At 35.5% G+C, this 19,191-nt stretch overlaps 3 protein-coding genes across 4 annotated transcripts; all 3 read right to left on the reverse strand.

Moving 5' to 3' along the window:
* Window positions 1-1,303: 1,303 nt before the first annotated feature.
* LOC132181287 (uncharacterized) lies at window positions 1,304-3,824 on the reverse strand. Its single transcript, XM_059594436.1, has 2 exons — window positions 3,578-3,824; window positions 1,304-1,672 (listed from the first exon to the last, which is right to left on the reverse strand). The coding sequence occupies exons 1-2, from the start codon at window positions 3,793-3,795 to the stop codon at window positions 1,468-1,470; spliced, it is 423 nt and encodes a 140-aa protein (XP_059450419.1). The 5' UTR covers window positions 3,796-3,824; the 3' UTR covers window positions 1,304-1,467.
* A 691-nt stretch (window positions 3,825-4,515) lies between these two features.
* Window positions 4,516-6,951, reverse strand: LOC132182074 (berberine bridge enzyme-like D-2). Its single transcript, XM_059595282.1, is given in 3 exon segments — window positions 4,516-5,769; window positions 6,521-6,619; window positions 6,622-6,951. Coding segments are annotated over 3 exon segments (1,683 nt in total).
* A 3,456-nt stretch (window positions 6,952-10,407) lies between these two features.
* Window positions 10,408-19,112, reverse strand: LOC132180279 (uncharacterized protein ycf45). Of its 2 annotated transcripts, XM_059593040.1 has the most exons (9): window positions 18,791-19,112; window positions 16,870-16,932; window positions 16,596-16,673; window positions 15,004-15,224; window positions 14,512-14,584; window positions 14,084-14,368; window positions 13,433-13,576; window positions 11,857-11,907; window positions 10,408-10,595 (listed from the first exon to the last, which is right to left on the reverse strand). In XM_059593040.1, exons 1-9 carry the CDS (start codon window positions 19,004-19,006, stop codon window positions 10,524-10,526), a joined length of 1,203 nt encoding a protein of 400 aa, XP_059449023.1. In that variant the 5' UTR covers window positions 19,007-19,112; the 3' UTR covers window positions 10,408-10,523. The 2 variants fall into 2 exon arrangements, with proteins under 2 accessions (XP_059449023.1, XP_059449024.1); XM_059593041.1 differs by lacking the exon at window positions 16,596-16,673.
* Window positions 19,113-19,191: the final 79 nt, after the last annotated feature.

Consider the following 19,191-nt stretch of genomic DNA (forward strand, 5'->3'; position numbering starts at 1 on the left):
GATTCCAAACTAAAACCTAAAGGTAGAAGATTAACTTTTTAGGGATTTTTTCACCCTAAAAGTAAAAAACCGACGTCAGAGAGAGATGACCCACGACGTGGGTGGCTAGACCCATGGCATGGATCTAGCAAAACCCACGACAGACCCACGACGTGGGTCTCGCCAGACCCAAGCCGTGGGTCTAGCCAGGTTCATGAAGGGGTCTGGCAATACCCCTTCACCAGTTCTTTCAGCTTTTTTGTTTTTTTTTTTTTTCTTTCTCAAAGCAAATCTAGTGTATTGGACTTAGGTTATTTTGATGTACTTTTTATGTTTTTGCTTAGGTGTCAATTGTTGATTGAGGGTTGTAAACATGGGAGTTTAAGGCTCATCCTGAATTTAAGTTTAACTCTTTTTAAAATTATCGAAAGTGGTACTTGTGGTTGTTTCATTAACTTCTTTAGTCTCTACATCCTTATTCCGTCCAAAAACTTAACCGCCTACCACGTCAAAACTTATTAGTGACTGCTAACTATGTATCCCACATGCCACTTCAGCTTTATTATTTTTTTTAAAAAAAAAAATTAAGAATTTTTTTATAAAAAAAAATTGGGGAGGAGATCCACCCCGCCACTCACCGGTGGGGGATCTCCCAACCCACCCATGGGGTCGAATACCACTCTTTTGTTTTATTTTTTATTTTTTACAAAGAGAAATGCTATAATACAATATAAAGATTATTTTTGGCCTATAAAAGTCCTATGTGACAAAAGGCTATAGGCATATAGGACACAATTACTGATAGTTTTGAAGTGGCGGTGTAATACCTCGGACAAATACATGATAATTTATAAGAGAAAATTTAGTAACATATATAAATAATAACCAAAAGAAACCTTGAATTCTTGAAAATTACAATTGTAAGCAAAGAAGTTACTTAATTGAAGGCAACTGGTAATTTAAAATGGAAAACAGACAATTGGGGCCATAAAATAGGTAAAGACTTAGAAAACACTTAAAATATTAAGAAAATATGTTTTAATTGTTGTCATTCTGAAGAAAATCTAAAGGGGCTTGAGGCTTTTGTCGTTCTGGAGAAAACCAAAAGGCTTAAGGCTATGACAGACGCTGGCTTGTTCTGCAAACTTGGCTGTGTAAACCTACGTCTCTCTCTCTCTTTCGTCAACCTTTTCTCATATCTGTTTTCCTTGGCCGTCATTTTGCTCTTCGACATTGTGTTAACAACGACGTCGCTTGGCATTATTCAATCTTAACCATTCAAACTTTCTAGAGAGAGAGAGAGAGAGAGAGAGAGAGATTTGAGTAACAAAAACTAGTAACTAGTAGCAAAACTTTCAAACCATGTTTCATCACTTTACACAGAAGTAATGCCAGATAGATTCAATAGTCAATGGCATTGGAAGAAGACTATCAGGTTACTTGATCCAACATATACTGGAATATGCGGCAAAAGGCTTCAGTTCGTCACTAGCCCAGATTATAATGCTTATCGACACCTACTGAGACATCCCAAGTGCAGCTCATTCCTTTTGGGAATTCCACAAAATCACCAGCACCTATCTCGACTGACTCGGAAGACCCATCAGGAGTAACTTTCACTTTTCCTTCAAGCAGATAGCAGGCCTCTTTAGTATCGAATGTCCATGGGAATTTACTTGGGGGGCAACTCCACCTGTTAACTCAAAATGCAGCAGAAATTTACATTAAAAATGGCCAGAAAGGTACTGCAATTGTGGAAAAGAATTACAGCTATTAATGAACAAATTATAGAAGAAGAAAAAGTTGTTGTATAACAGGAATGTCAAGCACATTAACTTGAAAACAGCATTGCCTTCTCCATTTTCTTTCAAAATATTCGGTCACAAATATCCTTAAATCTTCCTAGTAGTAATGGCTAGTTGAGACGAGAGAATATATTAGATTACATCACAATGAATGTTTTATGATGACCTTGTGTATTACAAATGCGTCAAATGCATGGAAGAAGTTCCTCCTTTTTAGTTGCTGTTAAGGTGAACTCACAGTTCAAGCTGCAAGTTGATATCAAGTTAAGCTTCATTTAACATGGACTCAATCCAAAGCCTAGCACATCCTTAATTCATGACTAATTTAGCATTATGTATTTGGGTGTACATATGTTGAACTCAAAGTAGCAGTTTGAATTCATTTAAACATATCAAGAAAATCTTTTGATTAGGCTGATTTTCCAAACACTAATTGATGGCAAAAATAATTCAGGAATTCCTGATTTTGTCAACTCAGTATATTCATATCTAAGCTGTAAGTTCCTATTGTCATCCACTAACTTTTCATAAAAGATATTCATATCTGGATTTATATCTGGAAATCCAGCAACACTTTTCATCCCCTAACTTTTATGAAAAGATATTCATATCTGGATTTAGTGCCACTAGCTACCACAAAAAGCTCAAGTTAGTCATGATGGAGAGGCTTTTGCTGAACATGTTGAAGAGTTCACAAGTGTGTAAGGGCTGCTCTCAAGGCTAGTAATGAAGCGTATGCCAAGCAAAATAACATCAAAGAGTTGATCATTTTGAAGTAGGTGACCTAGCATTGGTGAATTTAAGGCGTGAGAGGTTTGAACTGAAATCAAGGAAGTTTGGGCCACCTAAGGTGTTGAATAAGATCAGCTTGAATGCTTCTTCGCTTGAGTTGCAACCAGATTGCAAATCAGCCCCATCTTTAATATTTCTGTCCTGTACTCATTCCATCGGCTTGGATGGAGAAATAGAAGCTATTGAAAAGTAAGCTGATCAACAACCAAAAGGCTAGCCATATGTAGTCGAAGATGTGCTTATGTCAAAGAGGTTATTTCAAGGAGGGGCAACCAATATTTGCCGTTCTTGGTGAAGTAATTGGGAAAACCAGCTAGTGAGAAGAGCAGTTGAGAAAAATTAATCCCTAGGCATATGCTGAAACTATTAAGGCTTTCTCTTAAGAGCCAAGTTTTCTCCAACCCGGATGGGTTTATGCAGGGCATCTAAGCCCAAGACAGAGCCAGCACATTAGCTACTACAAGCGTGGACTTTTATATGTCTATGTTATTCATCATCATGTCTTTAGTGTCTTAAAGGATTATGTGATTACATGTGACTTTTTTACGAGCTTAGACATAAAAATTTCAGAACTAAATACTTCTTGGGATCCTTGAATTTGATCTTTGTTGTTCCAACTTCAAACATCTTTCTATCTTTCCTACAATCTTCTGTCCTATTGGTGGATATTCATTCCTCTTAAACCCTTTGTGTGTCAATCGGCTCGAAAGGTGGCATCTTTTTGCTGGACCAATCAGGTATACACTAGATCTACTGATTTAAGTTCTACCTGCTGCATCAATTTTGTAAAAACCCATCTCACTGAAGGGCTAAGGAGGACGCAGTTTTTATACAACACAACCAGACCCAGTTATTATGATATCACATTCCCCAGTGTATTGAGCAAAGTTCTTTCAATTCTAATCCCAAACCCACAATAAATACAACACAACCAAAGACTACCAAAAACACAACGTAGAAATCAATCAACAGAGAGGGAGAGAGAGAGAGAGGGCACGTACTTTGGCCATTTTCTGACACCAAGTTGGGTGAGCTTGGACTCGGGAGGGTTCCTCTCGATCTTGATTCCCAGTTTCTCAGTGGCCATGGTCTCCGCTCTTACTGAACAAAAGCGCCTCCCTACCCTGTTTCTTGAAAAACCCACGGGAGACGAAGTAAAAGGTATTGAGTGTTTGGTTAGTAATGATTGGCCTGCTGATAGACCGCCAACACACGCCATGTGCAAGATCTTATGGTTTTCTTTCCTCGTTTTGCTCTTATATATATATATATATATATATATATATATATATTAAAAAAATGATTTTTTTTTTTTTTTTTTGTTCTTTCTATTTTGTTTGTCTTTTTATTTTGTATTTTCTTTTTTGGGGTTAATCAACAGACACGGGACACTATTTATGCATATTGTATTCAATTAATGTGTATAATATTTTAGTAGTAATTTGACTACTTTGTTTCTTTTTATTCCCAATTTCTAGACCACTCACACCTTATCTTCAAATCGGAAACTTGTCTGGCCACTGTTTGGACCTGGTGGATTTGGAACGAACGAAACAGGAAAGCTCAGTTAAGTTTTTACGAGGCGTAACTGGATGATTCCAGTTAATTTCAAGTTAGCCTTGGATGTTATTTAGTTGAGTAATAAAACACCATGTATTTATTAACAAACGGATTTTTTATTATTTTATTATTGTTTCTTAATCCTGCCCCCCACCCACCAAAAATCCCTTCCTAGCTGGCTTCCTCCCTGTCCGTGGTCCTTGTAATTTTGTGCATTTGTAGAATTTGTATCTGATAGAGATCGACACATGCAGCCACATATAAACAAGATCATGAGCAAGAAGTACAATTTTCACACAGAAACATGATCATGAGCAACACTTAACAGTTTAGTCTGTGAATCTAATGTGCTGACAGATCTTTGTTCTTAACATACAAGTTAGTATCCCAGGAGCTCACTATTTTTTTTCTCAGCTGTGAAACTGCAGATCGGAGACATTGGAGGAATACCCTGTTCATTCTTAAAAACATTGTAGGGATCAATTAGTGTCTTGGCTCTAACCAGTCTATCATAGTTTTTCAAGAAGTATTTTTCACCCCAAAGTCTGGCAGTCTCTACAGAGTCCACCTCAGATGGAACATTAGTGTTGACCAAATCCATCACTCCAAGGTCAAAGTCCATGTAATTAATATAAGCAGCCCTTGGACCCCATGAAACAAAGGGTGTCATTGAATGATAAAACCCTCTTATCCAATCTATGTACTCGCAGCTTTTGTTATCATCTTCTTCCTGCCATGCCACCAGATACTGAATTGTAAAGAGGTTGCCTTTTCCGTGAGGAAAAGCGATGGATTTACTGCTTATTTTTTGCATAATCCCTCCATAAGGGTCTAAAATAACGTACCCTTTGGGCTCTTTCTCAAGAATCTCAAGAGCAGCGCTTATGCCACTAAAAGAAATCGGAGCTCTGACATAGTCTGATTTTGCCTTGAAATATCCCTTGTCTTGCAAATACCTGTTTTTCAAGTCGGAGACTGAGCTTCCATTGCTTAGGCCGGAGAAGAACACAACCGATTCAATCCAACTCATCTCCATGCAATCATCTTCTGCAACACCCAACTCAGGAAAAACCTGGTTTAAAATGGATATGGCTTTGCTCCTAGCACCCAGATAAAACCCTTTAAATGTAGCTGAAATTCCAGCAGAACTTACGGTTTCTGGCAGATCAGCACCAATGAAACATGACAAATAGAAGTCATCTTCTAAGTACTGGGGTGCAACATATTGCCACTTGTTCACCAACTTTGATACATGTCGTTTGGTGCCTGGTCTAGAGACTGAAAAACCAGTCACAGTTGGTGGCACTTTCAACAGCTTGATTTTCCAAGCATAGACAATCCCCCAAACGCCCCCTCCGCCTCCTCTAATTGCCCAAAACACATCCTCTCCCATGCCTTCTCGGTCAAGCAACCTTCCATTAGCATCAATAAGAAGTGCATCCACTACATTATCGGCTGCAAGTCCATATTTCCTCGACAACAACCCATATCCACCACCGCCAATATGCCCACCAACGCCTACAGTCGGGCATGACCCGGCTGAGAATCCATGGTTTTTGCTTGCGTCAGCAATGGCAGAGTACGTCTCACCAAGTGTTGCTCCTCCTTCCACCCATGCCGCCTCAGTTTCCACCTGTATGGAAATTTCCAAATTAAAGAAAGTACTAGAGTTTTCAACTCTAGACAATATGGCAAATTTAAATCGCTATCGATCACTTAGATAAATATTTATCTTTTCACTTATACAATGAGTTTTACAAAGGGAGCACAACAATTAACTTTGTACTCATGATACAATACTGCCGGAATAATAGCGTGCAGATTGCAAACTCTTAACGCTATTCTGAACAAGAAAATTGTGACAATTAGACAAGAAGAGGAGAAGAAATTGTGGAAGGGGAATTTTTATATCGTGACTTGTGCAAAGTGCGTCTAAAGTGTAAAAGCTTATTTAAGGTTGCGTTTGAAAAATAAACCCTTTTAAGTAAAAAAACACTTTTTGTGAAACTTTTGTCAAAAATGCGTTTTAGCTCTTTTTAGACTTTTTGGATTCTTAAAAGCACCTTTAATTTTTTTTTTTTACCAAACGAGTACTTTTTTTCTTCAAACTAACTTTTTGAGTGTTAAAAACACTTTTAGGCCCCTCAAACGTAATTCCAAACAGGCCTTAAATAGGACGCACGTGGCTACTGTCAGCATGTGTTTACCCAAATTTAAAAGCCGTTCTAGTTTTGGTAAAAGACAATCTTATAAAGGACAAAAAATTCTTCGAACTTCTCAACGTGGAACATAGTGTAAGACACAAACTCACAAATGGATGGAAAGTTAAAAAAATTTCAAGTCGGAGAGAAAAATTAATTTTTCATTAAATAATTCAAAACCACCTCCACCGAAATCCGGTTCAAATTCATCATGTCAATGATGAAAAATGGAGCTCCGTCAACGGCGACGGACGAAGTGCCTTCGTAGCTGTGTCCGCCACACACCTTACTCTAATTTCCCTCGACCCTTCTCTGGAGCACAATACAGTGTCAACTAGCTGGTCAACGCTCTCCGGAAGCACAATGGCTATTGGTTTAGGGACCGTGGACTCCGCGAACCTCAGATTTTGAATTGAAAAATTGAGGAGCTTATAGTAATTAGCCGGTGACTGGTCATCATTTTCCACGTCAGGGAATGTGGTGAAGTTGTATATGTCATGAAGAGTCAAACAGGAAGCTATGCTGTCTGTGGGTGCTGCAGATAAACAGCAAGGAACAAGAAAGGCTAGGAAGAAGATCGTGATTATAGGAAATGGGTTTCTCTTGGATTCCATTGCTGGTTTGAGAAGAAGGCTGCGAGTGAATTGAAAAGAAGTGGAGCAGCAGTTGAATTTTTATGGAAAAAGAAGAGAATAATCTGATACGTTGAGGACAAACGGATGGAGAGATCAATGCAGGGGTGCTTTTATGTGGCCGGCCATTTGTTCAAGTAATATAATGGAAGTTTGAGGAAATTGGGCAAGTATCTATTGCGGGGAGGCTTCCACTTTCGCAATGAGAATTTCAAGTCAAGTTATATAATTCAAGAGAAATGCTAAAGGCCCAACTTTTTTGCCAACAAAAGTCCAACTTTTACCCTTTATTTTTTTTCTAAAAAAAATAAAATGAAAAATGGAAAAAATGTCTGAAGCAACCCTATCTATTTTTGGCCTTTCTTTTATTTAGTATTTTTTTAAAAATGAAAAATAGTATTTTTCTTCATAATAATGACATTTTCTTGAAAAAAAATGACATTATTATGAAAAAAATACCAATTTTCATTTTTAAAAAAATACCAAATAAAAGAAAGACAAAAAATAGATAGGGTTGCTTCAAACATTTTTTTCATTTTTTATTTTATTTTATTTTTAAAAAATAAATAAGGCAAAAGTTGGACTTTTGTTGGGCAAAAAAGTTGGGTCCCTATCATTCCTCATAATTCAATTGGATTTGAGAAAGCGTATGCAGTTTTTGTCATTTAGGCATCTTTTGTATGGTTTCCAACAAATAAGCAGCTAGTGTACTACTACGGTCACACCCATAAAAACGCTACAAAACTAGTCGGCATGAAATTAAAAAAGTTAGGGGTATAGAGAGAAAGAGACGTGTAATGTAATCTTGAGCATGTCATGGCAATACATAATTAAGATATGTGCACACATATATAAAAGTTCCACATGCATGCATGCCGGCCAACCATAGATCCAAAAGCTGCATACGTTTGCTTATATGTTTTTTTCCGAAGGGATAAAATTTATCAATAGAAGTTGGTCTGGTCATCAGGCTTAGGGGCGGACCCATTCGTCCCCCAAATTTTTTATAATTCTTTATAAAATATACATCTTTTATGAATACGTCCCCCAAAAATGATATATTTGTCCCCCAAAATTAACATATTATGCATTATTCTGTATATATTCTTTTTCTCTTAACCATATTTCTCACATCTCGTTTTTTCTCAACATTATTATTATTATTATTATTTTGTGTAGAAGTGTGGAATATGATGAAAATATCTCTTTTTTTTTTTTTTTTTAGTGATTATTATGCGGTCGTTTGGGTTTACAATATTTATTTTTGATACTATTTTTCTTGAACTATATAGATCGTGTTTAGTTTATTTTGCTAATTGTTTATATTATTGTGTGTTTGTGATGCTATGAGATTAAATTTAAGGATTAAATACTAAATAACTCCTGGGGTTTCACTTAATTTTTTTTTTCCCTTGGGATTTATTATTTATCACAAGAGGTTCTTCTTGACCTAACGGAACTCTACGTGAACCAATTAGAAGCTAACATTTAGCATAAGTGGTCAAGTCATCACTGATGATGTGGCACCTAATTAAATTTTTTATTTTTTATTTTTAAATTAAAATTAAATTTTTTTTTTCATTAATATATATATATATATATATATATATATATATATATGGGGGGTTGGCCGAGCCACCCCAGTAGGCTCAGCCACCCACATGGAGCCAAGGGGGTGGCCGAAACCACCCCAATGGTGATTTGAGATTTTTTTTATATGAAAAAACATTTTTTTTAATTTTAATTTTTTTTACAAAAAATAAAAAATTTAATTAGGAGCCACATCATCAGTGATGACGTGGCCACTTATGCCAAATGTCAGCTTCTAATTAGTCCACATAGAATTTCATTAGGTCAACTAACGATCAATAGACGGAAAAATGAATTTGGTCTTTTATCAAAACCAAAAAGATTTTCTGTGATAAAAAATAAACCCTAGGACGAAAAAAAAAAATTAAGTGAAACTCCAGGGGGTTATATAGTATTTAACCCTAAATTTAAAAATTCTATGTTTTTATTTTATATAAACAAGCACAAACACACATATAGATAAATTATATTTATTTATGTGCTTTTGTTTTATATGAGTCAATGTTCGTAACTTATCAAAAAAATAATAATAATAAGTCTGTCCCCACACCAGAAATCTTGGTTCCGCCCCTTATGACACTTCAGCAACTTGAAAGGGTGAGGGAAATATGTATAAGAAAATAAACCAGGTTGGGCTGGGTAGCGCACTTCCAAGGCCTCCCATATTGATTGCATCTGCTTGTTTCTATCTGAGATTCTGAAGAAAACAAAATCAAGCATCAGAAAAGGTCTTCTAATTGCTCATGCCTACCATATATATATACTCCGTCTTCCATTTATTTAATTCCCAAGCTAAAACCTGAAATACAAGCTACTAAATAAAGAGTCGATCGACCTTAACAAGAGCTGGCAAACATTTTTTCCCACAAAAAGATTCTTTGTTGGAAAATCTCACAATATTAGACAGGGTCCAAAGCAATATATAGTTGAGTAATTCTAGAAGTCCTTCTTATATCCCTCTTGAGTCCCTCCAATAATAATGTGACTATTAAAATCATCATCTAATCAAAATCTCATACATCATTCTTTGAGGGACTCAAAAACAACTTAGCATTGCCATTTGGAGAATATATCCATAGTCGCCATCAATTCATTGCCTCATCAAATGCTATTGCCAGCTAGCATAATTCCATGCACTATGATGAGTTATATATATATAACTCATCAAAGTAATTTCAGCAGAAAAAGTAATTTTAGCACAGTAAAGATATTACAAAATATTGCATTTATTGGGTGGGGTGGCCTGCAGGCCTGGTAGGAAATTAGGACCCTTTCCATTTGGAAAATATCTAATTAGTTATTAGAAAAATATTTTTGTTTCTCAAAAAAGTGAAAAAACAAAAATATCTTTCAAATATAACTAATTAGATACTTTCCAATTCAAATGAACTGGTGAAAATCCTGTTCCTTCGATATGACAAGTAATAGTTCGTAAATACATATAAATAAATAGTAGATGAGAGTGGTTAAAATGTAATTAACCCTCTATATTATGAATTCTTGAAAGGGGTAACAAAATAGGCACAATAAAAATGTATTGCGCATTTTTAAATCCAGATGAAGACCAGTTTGACAATCTACAAACTTTGATTGCCAAAGGCATATTACCAAATTTAAGAAAAGAGTAATTCTATTTAGTAGACTGTTATTCGACTGCCATATAACTGGATGACATGACAGTGAAAATCAACCATTGATTTTTTTTTTTTTTGACAAATGCCAATCTAATGACTGATTTTTTCAATCATATCATCAAGTTGTATGACAATTATATAACAATCTACTACTAAATAGCATTACTCTTCAGCAAATTTAACAACTTCCTTACGGAATAATATACACAAATCAAGAGGCAAAACAAATTTAGAAATGGCCTACATCTAAGACTCATTTACAGCAATGTGGTGAAATAATGGGCACTAATTGGCCAAAAAATTATAAAGATGAAACAAAGAGAAAAATAATTAAGGGTCACATGTGTCATATGCTTTTGATCTTTCTATTACAACCTTGAATTTTTTATCCCTTTTCCTGACCTGCAAAAACAGAATTTTAGAGTCATTATTACTCCAAACACAGCTTAATAGCAGAAACACAAGAATACCAAGGTGTAGAAGGAAATATGGCCCACCAAAGAAAGAAGAGAACAAGGACTTTCTTTAAGGGATTTCCTTTCAAGCAAAATCAATTAGATATACAACTTGCACCAAAACATTTAATAATAATAATAAAAAATCAACCCAAATATTTGAGATTGATAACACAAACATGTAGCCATTATTCTGCCCTTTCTAGAGCCTATTTTTCTTATACATTAGTATACAAGAAAGAAGCCAGAAAAAGAAACTTAAAAGTGAAAAAACTCCAAAAAATCCAAAAGAGAAAATACTGACAGACAATGATGCCCTCATCCACTCATACAGCGATCTCAGCAATAAGAATTATAACTTGGGTAGCACGAATTTTTGTTTTCAAAACATGTTACAATTCTTATGGAACTAATTCACATTGCTTGGGTAAAAGAGGAAACTCTTTGTAGTTTTAGGCTTTTAGCCCTTAGATCTTTATAAGTTATTTTTAAAAGATGAATTATATAGGGATAATTCTAAGGTATTAAAACAATCACTAGTTGTAGTTAAATTCGGCTTATCCTCGTAATGTATTACTAGAGTCTAGAGAGATAAGGATCCTCTCCATTTGAAGTGAAACGGGAAAAAAGTCATTTCATAGTCAAGATTTTGTTTTGTTGCATCTATTTGTGTACATGGTGTCACGTTATTTAAATTTTTAAATGACACCGAAACATATTCACCATATAGTAACATATACACCACTAGATTAGTGAAATCTAATATTGATCATAAATTGACTTCTCTCAATTTCACTTATCCTATTCCACAAATAGAGTATCAATTTACCTGTATTTATTCCAGACTGACAGGGGAAAGGAGAAAAAAAATGAACAAACCCTGGAACTTCGTAGTAAAACATTTCTCAGAGGTCATAACTATATATCACTTATTTTTGTTTTCCTAGAACAGATCACCTCTGACATCTCAGAAACATACTAAGTTTCATGTAACACACACACACACACACACACATATATATATATATATGGAGAGGGAGAGGGAGAGAGAGAGAGATCATTCATAATCCAGAAAAGATGATATAGCCTCAGCAATACTAGCTTATGTTCTGATCACAACCTAAACTAAAAGACTTCTTACATGCGAATGAAATGATTCTAATCAGATCAACTAAATTCCAAATTTATGTGGTCATAAAGAAAATTACCTCAACCTGAGGGTTTTTGCCTCGAAGCAACATGTCCACGCTCTTCTCTGTCTGAAGGGTGCAAGAGAAAGTATTTAACAAATAATAATAATAATATAAGAATAGTAACAAATAAATAATATTGATCCAAAACAGCTGCGTCAATGTTTTCCACTCTAGGGATTAGGAGAAACAACAACAATAATAATTCAAAATTAAATAAGAAGTGGTATGTGAATGAACTATTTATTTATCTAATATCATCTTAGTTGATCTTCATCAGACTAGTTAATAACAAGTATAAAGCTTCTCCCTTGCACATTTATTAAACAGTTGACAGTTTTACTCCTACAATGATGCTAGCAGTATCAATGTGGATCAATCTTTTTCTGTTTTTTTTATAACACGGAACTCCTCCACTGTATATTTTCTTCTCTTGTTTTCTAATAAATTTTTATTACTTGAAAAAAGGGGGAAAAAAAAGAAAGAAAAACCACAACCAACATTTCAATTTTAGTGATCTCCCTTCCTCCACAAGTTTTCAAACCAGGTAGAGTGAAAATCTGGGGTATCAAGCCCTATATCTCTCCTTGCTCAGGAAAAACAAAATCCCTATATCCCTCCTACTTTTGGACACCCATATACAACTCCTCTAATTGCCATATTGATGCTACCCACAAAAACGGACCAAAAGAAAAGAAAGATTAAATTGTAAAGAACGCCAATTGTTGACACCAATGATCAAGGCACTGTAGCGCCACTTAGTAGAAAGTCAAAGAGTAATATTTTCTGGTAGAAGTTGAAGGAAGTCAATTAGGTTTTAGGGATACACAATTTCATCCTTCTTCGACTAAATTTATCATTGATGTAGACTTATTTGACCATTTATTAGTCAATTTGCTGGCTTATAATGACATTGCCTCTCTTTTAGAGGAAAAAAATATATATATCATATTCATTAGAAACAAAATTTGTTTTTCTATCTTAAACCTTAAAGACATTATATCGTAACCATTATTCAATAGGTCACATTCCAGGAATGTATCCAACTTTTAGGAGTACAAAGAAAGTTGTATCCTAGTTTGCAGAGCAGTCACAAAAAGAATTCTCCAAGAATATCATTTATAGAAATATAACAAAAGAATGCAAAGAAAAGATAATCACACAAACAAAAACTAGGAAGTAGGCACTTTGATAAGTGTGTCGTTAAATTAAAAACGAGTGAATATCATTGACTTTTTAATAAGCAAAAAGATAAGTAAACATTATGAGACTGTGAGCAAGAGTGTCTTCATTTTGCAATTCACGGTGCTACCCCAATCACTGTCCAATCTACACTTCACAATCCGAAAGTTGAAAAGAATGCCACAAAAAGAGTTAGAGAGGTTTATTTGTTACTTTCACAAAGTGAATCCACCCCTGCATTAGATCTACTTAGTTGGAAATTGTTAATTAAACACCAGAATTTATCCCTAAAATAGATAGCTAGGGAATATTCTTCCAAGAAGTATATCAAGTGACTGTGCCACATTTAATTTAGTGGTCTCTAAAATAATTCTCTTATAATTTAAAATAAAGTAAATGTCTACCAACATACCTTATGTGCAATCCAATAATGCCTGTCTCTCATCTCAATCAAGAAATCAAATGTTGGTGGAGCTTGCCTTTCTAGAATGGTTTTTTGACTATTTCTAGCTCGGGCTTCACCATCTCCCAAAGTAACAGTTTCTACTCCTCCAACCTAAGAAAGCAAAAGCATTAAATGTGGCAAATTAACCCAACATTCATGTACTGAAGTTGCAACTTAATAGACAAATCAATCTGGTTTTTAATTTTCAAACTGCAATAAAATTACCATAAATTTCAACTTAGAATTATCAAGTGGCATGTGTTTGAACATGAGTTCTGCCATATTATTTATTTATTAGGTAATCATGTAACTCTCTCGTAATTGGAGAACCCAATAAGAAAACATGAAGAACAAATGAAATGAGGTAATCAAGTCACTCTTTCATAAAGTTATAATAATTTCATAATCATCACTACAAAATGTGGGAGAAAAAGCAAGCTTAAGCATGTCTTAGGAAATTTACTTTCTGCCTCACGAATGTGCCAAATCGCAATAAAGTATTCTAGCAATTATTAGGAATAAAAATTGTTGCACATATTTGGAATTTAAGCGGGCATACAGGGAACTCAAGAAACATTACATTCACATTGAGACTGTCTAATAGAGATCAGAACAAACCAGGTCAGAGAGTGTAGGGTTCTTTATTATATTCTCAAGCCGCTGTCCATGAGCAGTACCAATAAGCATGACGCCTCTCTCGGCAATTGAGCGGCAAGCATGAGTTTCAGCTTCTGTGCCAATCTCATCAACCATGATCACCTCAGGCATGTGATTCTCTACTGCCTCAATCATGATTCTATGTTGCATGGATGGTTCTGGTACCTGCATTCTTCGTGCGCCTCCTATCGCTGAATGTGGAACATTCCCATCCCCACCTATTTCATTGCTTGTGTCGACAATCACCTACTCCAGTCCGGAATACTTTAAAAATGTAATGAAATTCAGCTTAAGATTCTCAGAAATGTGTCTGTGGTGTGTGTGTGTGTGTGAGAGAGAGAGAGAGAGAGAGAGTGATGCCAGTGTAACACAGAAAAGACTCAACGTACCACTCTTTTGTGAAATTCATCTGACAAGATGCGGGCAATCTCTCGCATAACAGTCGTCTTGCCAACCCCAGGCCTTCCGGAAAAAAAAATGATAATAAAAGTGAATTTTGGATATACTGTATGTGATAGTAATGATGGCTAATTACTTTTAATATAATTAACGCTTCTCTTTTCAATACTTTTATCAAATCACAATTCATACATTGAATGACATTTAACAGTGACAAACATGGAAGCCAGAATGTTGCTATAAAAAGATATACCTGACACCTTTTTCCAAACCCATATAATGATAAACACAATGCAGAATAACTCATTTCTTTTATTCATTTTTCATCCATGAAAAACAAATAGATCTCATTCTAGCATGTCATTAGGAGGGGTGATTTCAGATCTATGGGAATCCCTTAACACCCAATGTCCCAATCTTAAGCCTGTACCACAAGTAACTACAAAAGAGTGACCTTGTTTAGTATCACTTGGCATACATACCTTCCAACAAACAAGATGCTCTTCCCATACTGAAGCAGATCATAAACCATGTCAACATGTCCACTGACTGCCCTGCCAACTCGGCAAGTCAAACCAACTATCATCCCATTTCTACTCCTGATTGCAGATATCCTGTGCAAGGTACCTTCAATGCCAGCTCTATTGTCCCCTCCAAATTCTCCAACAGCATTTTGAGCGTACTCCAACTCCTTCACTGACACCTAGTTAATAACATAGCGAAGGTAAATCTCACAAAATATTATTTTCATTCTATATAATAATTTGTTTAGAAGGAAAAAAAAAAGAATTGGATACAATTCACCAATACCCTCCAAATTTGAATTAGTTCAATCAGATGACTTGAATTTTTTAAAATTTTTAATCTCACTTCTTCTGCTTCTGCACATCTCTTAACAGGCACTGATGTCCAATTCTTGTTAACATGTTCAAAAGTCAAGTGATACTTTTGTTTATTGAAAATGAAGGAAACCCTTAAAATAAGTTAGTTCAAGGCATCAGCAAAAAACCCACCATTCTTGGCAGCATACCCATGGTCCACCTCTTTGTGCTCCACCTTCACTGATGGGTTCTCCAATTCTTGGCACAAAATTTATTTATGGAATTCAAAGGACAAAGGAATTCAAGTATCAAAGTATCTCCTTAACCAGAATGATCAGTAATTCTAATCCCAGAATGAACAAATTAAAAGTGGAAAAGAGGAAAAAAGACAAACTCATCAAAGAAGAACAGCAAATCAGTACCAAACAACCACCCATGCCACCTTAGCAAACAACCAAACTCAGTCATGATCTGATTCCCTCCCTCTTGCCAAACAATTATCAAACTAGTTACCATGCCACCATAAAATAATTATTTAGTTCTGCCACATATTCTTTGGGTCAAAACCATTCCAAATCCATTACCCAAATCACAATATTCAAATCTATGACCTGTACTCTTCAAGTCCCATCTATTTTGGACTGCCATCAAGAGCAAAACCTACTACACAAGCCACCAGACTCTACCTCAGACCCAAAGGCAGCCACCCTCATCTCCCACATCCACAACCACTTATACTCGTACTACCATTGGTGCATCCAAGCAACCTCTCAAGCACTATGACCACCATGAACAACCCAAATCACAGCCACTGATGATGCTTGAATGGCTTTTACATGGGTTTGGGAATCGCATCAATTAGAAAAAATTTAAAAAACATTTAAAAAAAAATGTAAACAACTATGGGTACTCTTGGGAACACATGCCCCTAAGCGATAATGTGCCAATCAGTGATAATTTCCATTAGGGTATATTAACAAGAATGAACAGAAGGGCTTGATGGAGCATTTTCAAAAGCCTTAGTGTGATTGCAAAGAGAGAGAAAAAACAAGTCAAGGGTTTGAACTGAGTCAGAGTTGGAGGGGTTGTTTAAACAATTAGCCCAGGCTCTTCATGTCAGATAAGTTTTTGTGAATAAAGATACAATAATCAACAATGAGAAAAGTAGAATAAAATGTGTTGCAAGAGGAAAGAAAAATTATGCATTTCACCAACGAACAAATTCTAACATTTGACACTTAGCATGTATTTACCTTACTACTCCTAAGATACTGCCCTCCAAATTCACCAAGATAGCGTGCTTCTGGAAAACGACCCAGATCCAAAATAACCTACTAATGTTGCAATACATAAGCATCATCATTTTCTATAATAAGCAACAGTGCAGTACATAAGCATCATATTATCCAAAAATGATATGTAACAGTGCAGTACAATGCCACTTAAGCAGTTTTAAAGGACACCAACTTCAAAAAAACTAAAGAATTGGGGAAAAAAAATAACACTGCAGAGATAAGGAATAGTCACCTCTAAAAGTTGGCTTCTCTTAGGTTCATTTAGGAGATTGTCACGTAAGTCACATGGAAGAATCTGTTGAAATAACAACAAATTCATGTTGATTCAGTTCAAAAGGCAAACTACAATCCAAATTACAAGGAAATAGCTAAACAACCTTCCACAAATTCAGAAGGGACAGCTCCCAAGAAGTTAATTGGCATAAAACAAACAGCATTGAGAAACAAACCTTCATAGATACCCAAAAAAACTAATAAAAATGAAGAAAAGAAAAAACTAAATAAAGACTATTCATTTATCTTTCAAAGAAAGGCAGCTACACCTAGTTTAGATCTGGCTGTCCAATGCATCAAAGACATTGAAGCAGAAACCCACATCTTAACATTCACTTTCTTCCTATTTCACCCGGTAAACATCTCTTTTCTTAGAGTATTTTCTAAGAGGACCAGAAAATAGCAGAACTTTCCATGTTATATAACATTATAAGATAATAGAACGATTTACGATTTCAGTTTTCTAAGAGGGTCAGTAGGTAATAAAAGGGTCGGAATCCCCACACTTATGATGGATAATGGATATAGAACAGAAGAAATAAGAGTAAATTTATTAGGTAAAAATCTTCCCAAACCAATAAGATGATCAGCTATGATAAACTTTTGTCCTGGCAAGCAAAAAGTCAATCAGACATAGGCTACTTGAAAAGGCAATCTTAAAGTACAGAGAAAGTTCGAAATATGGTATTGTTTTTTTTATTGGTAATTACATATGCACCAGTTGAAATATAGTCTAATTTTCTATGGAGTCTAATTGGGATCCTTCACAGCCAACTCTATCCATTCTCATGCTTCATTGCATTAGTTAGCTCTTGCTTTAGTTTTCCTAGTGTCTTCTTGAGTTTTAGTCTCAGTTGTTTTTCTTTAATGATTAGAATTCCTGGACCAGGGCTGCGCTTGTTACCCATGGATCTTATCTTTGTAAAATTTTCTAAATTTGAAGCCCACGTCCTGTTACATTAGGAGACCTGAAATTATACATATAAAGAGAAATGCTATACACAACACAAAAATCCCACAAAACTGACTTGGCAAGGTCTAATAGTTATTGGATTATTTTCTTTTAACAAGGGTCGATCCAAGGGCTATTAAACCTTGCCACATCAGCTTAGTAGGACGTTTGTATGGTATGTAACATTTCTTATATATAAATGCAATTCCTAAATTCAATAAAGAAATTTGTTCGGCAAAATAATAAATTTCTTCTAGGGGAGACTTATTGAAAACCATAACGATAGCTTTCCTATTTCTTTCTTCTTCTTATTCTTCTTTTGCTTTGTTTAAGCCACAAATGGACCCTGTTCTAGCCCCAATCCACCGTAAAAATCCTATTTTGAAAGTTCTAATCAGGCCTACTACGAACTACCAATTTTGATATGAAAAGCCCAAAAAACTCCAAGTTACCACTAATTGATATTGTTGACGATCCCATACAGTTAATATCAAGTTAGAACCTCAATCATACCCAAAGACACATAATTTTCCTACTTATTTCTCATCACTAAACACCAATTAACACCAAATTAGTTGCTTTCTCAGGGAAAGTAGATGCCTTGTTTCCTGGATTCCTACAACATTTCGGCCTCAAAGTTGGATCTTTTTCCATCCCCATTAGAAGATGTTCAGAAACCATGCAAGCAAAACCATGTTAAAAAGACTATGTCATAAGAAAAATAAAGACGAAAAGTAAGTCAAGCATGTTCTCAATATCAATTAAGATAGGAATGAGGAAGAAAATGAAACAAACATAGCGCAAAAAGAAAAGGGAACTGATTAAAGCCATCAAAATGGATATTACAAACGAACTGTTCGCAAATACACACAAAAAAAGAAGTAGAAAAATGAAGAAAAGAAAGAAACCCATATGAGCACAGACGCACCTGCAAGAGAGCGTCGAGATCGTCCTGCACCACCAAATGGGTAGCAGCGTTGTATGGTGCTTCACAGAATGCGATACCGGCAAGCCTCATGCGCGGTGCCAATCGGAGACAAGAATGGCTCGTTTTCATGGACAGCCAGTTGCACCTGCTGAGTGGGTTCCGGCTTCGTTTCAGCGAGAATGAGGGTTTAGCCGACAATATTGTCGTTGAACTCATTTAGCTTTTTTGCTCTGTCTCGTCTCGTCTCTAGCTCTAGAACCCACAAGGCCAACAACGTACAATCTTTTGTTTTCATTGAATTTGGTAGGGGTTTTATATGTGGATCAAAATGCTATAGAATCCTACACGATCCTGAATCTTAGATATTGTTTCTGAGATGGTGAGAGTGAAATGTAGTGGGT

Source organism: Corylus avellana, chromosome ca5 (genome assembly GCF_901000735.1).
Source record: "Corylus avellana chromosome ca5, CavTom2PMs-1.0".
NCBI lineage: Eukaryota > Viridiplantae > Streptophyta > Magnoliopsida > Fagales > Betulaceae > Corylus > Corylus avellana.

Excerpts from the sequence above, each read along its gene's own strand:
- LOC132181287 (XM_059594436.1), bottom strand. The coding sequence starts at position 3,795 with ATGGCGTGTGTTGGCGGTCTATCAGCAGGCCAATCATTACTAACCAAA. Across the intron at positions 1,673-3,577 it reads GGTGTCAGAAAATGGCCAAA|GTGGAGTTGCCCCCCAAGTA; the intron begins GTACGTGCCCTC and ends TTGAGTTAACAG.
- LOC132180279 (XM_059593040.1), bottom strand. The coding sequence starts at position 19,006 with ATGAGTTCAACGACAATATTGTCGGCTAAACCCTCATTCTCGCTGAAA. Across the intron at positions 15,225-16,595 it reads AGTATCTTAGGAGTAGTAAG|GTGTCAGTGAAGGAGTTGGA; the intron begins GTAAATACATGC and ends GTTATTAACTAG. Across the intron at positions 14,585-15,003 it reads AGCATCTTGTTTGTTGGAAG|GCCTGGGGTTGGCAAGACGA; the intron begins GTATGTATGCCA and ends TTTTTCCGGAAG.